The sequence below is a fragment of the Penaeus chinensis genome, chromosome 10 (assembly GCF_019202785.1).
Source record: "Penaeus chinensis breed Huanghai No. 1 chromosome 10, ASM1920278v2, whole genome shotgun sequence".
In the NCBI taxonomy this organism is placed as follows: Eukaryota; Metazoa; Arthropoda; class Malacostraca; order Decapoda; family Penaeidae; genus Penaeus; species Penaeus chinensis.
Window position 1 is genome coordinate 8,264,336 of NC_061828.1, and position 5,610 is coordinate 8,269,945.

At 38.8% G+C, this 5,610-nt stretch overlaps 1 protein-coding gene across 5 annotated transcripts in view; it reads left to right on the plus strand.

The window, feature by feature from the left end:
• LOC125029780 (translocation protein SEC63 homolog) overlaps positions 1 to 5,610 on the plus strand; it is a 26,211-nt gene continuing 20,601 nt past the window's right edge. For 2 of the 5 annotated variants that reach the window (XM_047619922.1, XM_047619920.1), the window contains exons 1-2: positions 1 to 173; positions 2,641 to 2,737. In XM_047619922.1, the coding sequence (XP_047475878.1) occupies positions 35 to 173; positions 2,641 to 2,737 (236 nt within the window). In that variant the 5' untranslated portion in view covers positions 1 to 34. The remainder of the gene's footprint in view (positions 174 to 2,640; positions 2,738 to 5,610) is intronic. The other 3 variants (XM_047619921.1, XM_047619923.1, XM_047619924.1) reach the window with 3 other exon arrangements.

The following is a 5,610-nucleotide window of genomic DNA, read 5'->3' on the forward strand; positions in this document are numbered from 1 at the left end:
AGCACACAGCTTCAGTAGCGACCTGGACACAGAGATGGCAGGTCAGAAGTTTGAGTACGATGAGTCAGGCTCGACTTTTTTCTATTTCCTTACCTGCTTCTTGGGACTGATTCTTGTCCCTTGTACATTCTACTTCTGGCCAGCCGGCGAATTAGAAGGTAAAGCCGAGTGGGGTAAGGACGATAAAGAAAGGAAGATGTGTGTCACTGGGTTGTAGAAGTGTGTAAAGGAAAAATCAGTCGTGTTTTTGTTTTCGCGAGATTAATTCCTCTTTTTTTAGCATTCGCGTTGTCATTAGTGCAGTTAATTGTTTCCTATCTCCGCGTATGTGAGAAAAAGAGGAAGAAGAGAGAAGGAAGAACGAGTGCCGAAGAAGAGAGGAAGACGACGAAGGCGGAAATGACACGGAAAGGGCCAAAGTAACGGGACTTGTGAACTGGAACAGATGTTGTGACAGATCCGGCCTCTTCCACCTGTTCTGTTCCTTCCTGCTCGTCCTCGTCTTCGAAATCCTCCTCATTTTCCACCTTTTTAAACTCTTTCCTCCTCCTCCACCGCTGTTACGCCTTTAGCCTACGCCGTCCTCCTCCCTAACCTCTCATTCTTTCGTCTCTTACCTCTTTTTAGCCTTCTTTCCTCATTCACCTCTTTTACACTTTCCACTCCTTGTGCTATACCTTCCGGAAAGTCCACCTGTTTTGTACTATCCACTGCCTCCACCTGTTCCACACCTAGGCCTACCTGCTCCACCTCTTCCACACCTAGGCCTACCTGCTCCACCTGTTCCACACCTAGGCCTACCTGCTCCACCAGTCTCATTTGGGTGTGAGGGAATGGCAGGAAAGAGATTGGTAGAATAATGAGGAAATACCATATGTAGATTGACTTTTTGTGATTTTTATGACAGTTTCTATCCTCTTTGTGAAGTATGATCTAGGAAAGATTGTAGTGTGTATATGCAGGTGAAATAATTTAGTTTTTGTATTCGCTTTTGATGCGAGTTGCATGTAACTTCATTTACTGTTTCATTATATGAGGGCATGTGTGTCCAAAGGAGGTCTCAGACCAGTTTGCTTAATATGATTTTATTAAATGCTATGAAGATTAAACTTACGGTATGTGTTACTGAGAGCGATGCAGCCTTGTGCGACGAAATCCAAAACAAGGGCCTCATGCATTCCCTAAAATCCAGACCTATCCTTTTCTGCCTTCTATTTATTCCTTTGACAGGGTGGGGGGGGCAAGTGTCTCCCCTCCCCTTCCCCCTGTATCCTCCTCCTCCCCCTTTATTAGCACTTGGTGCAAACTTACAGAAAAAACGACATTAAGAGCTCTGGCCATTTAAGGGTGTTGGGGACTTCGTCTTTGAGTGGTAATATGCAACAGATATTTTCATTATTTTTCAGTAAATATGAGGCCAGAGCAGTTGTACCTGTGTTGTTTATGACTATATTTCATATTCTCTATAAGATTCTCTCTAAGATCCCTCTGTCTCCGTGCATCGGTCTTGGTAACATTAACTAAACTTTCATTTATATCATAGGAATAGATATGTGCAAATTAAGGCACTATAACAATGCAGTTGGATCCTCTAAAACAGAAAAGTATTTCCACTTTTTCACCAGCTCACATGCACTAAATGTACGTTAGTTTATTGCCCTTTCATAGAATCAAAAGTTTGCAGTTTCTAGGTTCTAAGATAGTAATAAAGTTTCTTTCTTTCTTTCTTTCTTTCATTTTTTCTTTCTCTCTTTCTCCCTTGCAAGTCCTGAGATACTCTCTCAATCTCTTGAGAAGTAATGGTAACCTGGATGATGATATGTGCATATGTACAGAAGATATGTCTTACTGCTGTTTATTATCTTTCCATGTGTGCTCATGATGCTTTCCAAAGGTCCAGAAGTTACTGATAGCTGATATAAGTTATGTGTGCCAGCGGCTTATAGTAATCTCACAGTACTCAAATGTATCAAGTAGACAACTTTGTATTAGCTAATATTAGTGGCATTTTCATTGTTCCTTTTTTTTTAATTACCACTATTGTTCCTGATAAAGACCTTCTACATACCCAGGTGATACACAGTTTTTCCTGTTGTTTTTTGTTTATTATGTCTATTCAAAACATGTTGCTTTAGTAGGATAATCAAGCAGGTGTTTTAGACCTGTCCATTTGCAGTATTTTATTCAGAGTAAAATGTCAACTCATTGGATTTATTACTTAAAGTACAAGACAGAAGCTTTCTAAACTAAAGTCTTACATGGATAATTATAAAGTTCTTATAATATAGATAACAAATACAGGAGTAAAGATTACATCATATATTTATAGTTACATCTAGCATTACTAGTAGTGATTAGAATATCTTTTTATAAAAGCTTTCTTCAATAATTTTTAAGTTACTGATGACGAGGATGATGAACTCTTCATGCTTCTGCCAACACTGCCATCAAAATCACTGCTGTCAATACCACCGTCTCCATCATCATGATATGAACTGTTCCCAACATTAACATTATTTTGTAATGGCTTTGATTATGGCAAAATCATTTAGAATCTACCTGGGTCATATACTCCAAGTAGGCTATTAAATGGTATTTGGTAATTTAGGAGTCAATGTTATTGTGATATTCATTCACCAGCAGAGGAGCAGGAGAAGGAGAAATGTGAGATATTCCAGCGGAAACACTCCAAACTAAGGAAGCCAGAGAAATGGAAAGGACTCCAGAAAAATACACAGTAAGTGTCTATTGTTATTATTGTTATTGTAATAATATGTAAAAGTAATCCCCATCACCACCACTATTAATATAGCTAGTAATAGTAATAGTAACCATCACCACCACCCATCACCACCTGTGATTCGTGGCCTTATGGCCTGTCATTAATTAAGAATGTGTTGCCTGACAGTTAGGTCTTCATAGACCTGCCGGCTATATATTAGACCAGTTCATGATAGTTTTCCTATAATCATAAAGTCTGAAAATGATGCAAAGTATAAACAGTGAAAGCAGAAGTACTGAGAGATCCTATGTACACTCACAGATGTGCTGTGAGGTCCTATAGGTGACCCATCTGTATGACTAGTTATTTACAAAGGCCAGGCACTTGGTTTGGTCCCTGAGCATTCAGGGAATGACCCATCCCATGGAAACAGAGGGCATGCATGATATTGTCCATGAGGAAGATATTGGTGGTGCCTTGGAAAGGATAAATAATTACTGCTTCTGCAATTTTTTGTGTGTACTTTATCGAGAAGCTTCCCTCACACACAAACAAATATTACTGAGTATTCCAAACTCTAAAAATGGGTTCTTACAAGAGACAAAAGGGTCATTAGAGTTAAAAATTGGGAGAATCAACAAATTCTTGCCCATGTAACACCTATTAATTCAGGTGATGAGGTGCTTGATATTGGAAATATATGATATCCAAGGGGAAATCAAGATAAGAGAAAAGACATTATACATTGAAAATGTTCTACAAGTCAGGTGAATCAAAGTAAAAGAAATGATAACCCAGAAGGTTATCATAATACAAGGGCGAGGTAATCTCTATCAAAATGGTCAAAGCAAATGACACTATTAGGTGTGCCATCTTCAGATCTCTGACCCCATCTTGCTCAAATTTCTTAACTCATAGCCTATGGATGACATGGTTTATGCCATGGCTGACTTACTCATGGCTCCAGGTGACATTTTATTCACATCACAACTGTCTTGGATGCAGCTCCTGGGGACGGGTCATATGGATCATGCATTACATTTTATGCTGTTCTTTATAAGGAACCCACATGCCCACACCACATATCCTGGGGCATTGCCTGAGGGAGAAAGGTATGTTTAATACTATGATTGGCTGTTCTTTTGTGTAAAGGGCAAATTTTAGCAAATCATTCACTGCCAAGCATGGAAGATGCCACCCACCAAAATTTCTGTCATTAAAACCACATTCAAACTTGTACACAGTAAAATGCAAGTCAAATGCTTATCATGCATTTCTGAATGTGTAAAAACATTAAAAATCATGTTTTACATTCAAGTGATAAAAAAAAAAAATCTTCACTTTGTTAGTGTGGCTCTGTGCCTGCTTTGCACTGTCCTCGTCTGTAAAAGGCTTTGGAGGCAAGCCCAGTTGCCTTCTCATATTACCTGGAGTATAGGCAATGGGTTAAATACAGGGACATGGTGTATGTGCATTGTCTACAAGACACACCACAATGCTAAAACTCTCCCTCATTAAAACTCAGAGTATGCAAATATTTTTGAACACAAAAATATTCCTTGGAAATGCGTGAACTGCATAATGCAAATTCCCCATTGTGCACTTATTATCTGAAGGATAGGAAAGTAAACGGCCAAAAAAGGCAGACGAGTTTATGATACAGAAACAGATGGTCCAGCAATCTCAATTCCAGGAATGAATGTTTGCATTCCTTCTAGAGCAACAGCAGCCTCAACCAGTAGTAGGCCTTGGAAATGGTCAAATAACCAGTGTCTCCAAATAATTTCTTTAATGTATTACCTGGAGCAGTTTGCAGAAATGCAAAGCAACTTGCTCTCAATATCTTCATTCTGAGAATGTTTATATTTGTTGCCTTCAGGAAGTCAAAACCAGTGGTTGTTATGCAAAAATTGTCTTGTCTTTGATGTGATTAGTGATAAAAAAGTTTGATTTGATTTCTCCCCATTCCAAGTCTCCTTTTAGCTGTTTTCATGCTGGTACCTGAGATCACTGTTTCATTTATTATTTGAGCATTGAATTTCTGCACATCTCTCTTCTTTTTATTTATACTCTTTGTTAGTCCAGCTAATTCTATCTTGTCAATGTTTGACAATACTTTCACGGCCCTATGTTTTTTCATGAGCTGTTTAGTTTCTACCAAGAGCTTGCTGGAGCTTTGCTTGGCGTTCTTACTTCTAGTGCAGCTTCCTTTATTATATTATTATACTGCTTGTTGATTTGGTCAATGTTGAGATCTTTGTTGCTGAGAAGTGAATGGCTGTTACAGATGTTAGGGTTTAATTCTGTCACTCCAGTCTTCAAGTTACCTAAATTTGGTTGTGTTTTTTCAATGAATTTGTTCCTCTCCACTCTGAGGTGTAATTTAATGTGTCCTCTGACCATTCTGTGGTTGCTACCAACATTTACTTAATTAATAACTTCCACATTTTGTACTATGTTGCGTCCATTTGAAATTATGAAGTCAATTTTGTTTTTGATGTCAAATGGCAACTTACATCTCTTTGTCCTTATATGTGCAAAGATGTTTTTAACCTGAGATTTTTAGTACCCTCTGCTCCGAAGTGATCCTGATCGCCACCGTGCCTAGGAGCTTCTTCGCCTCTGGGCAATGAAGGCCGTTGCTCTGTTTATGCAGTCATGGTTTTAGATTGAGAGGTAGACATCTGAGTTACCCCCACCTACTGGCTTAGGTGTATCTTGGTGGGAGAGGGAGTAGTTTAGCTCCAGCAGGGTTGGCCCAGTTTAGTGTGGACTTATGAACAGCAAAACACAGGCCTGCTCAGTACATCAGGGTTTACTCCTGGGAGCATGGGTGTGAGTATCACAAGTGCATATATATATATATATATATATATATATATATATAT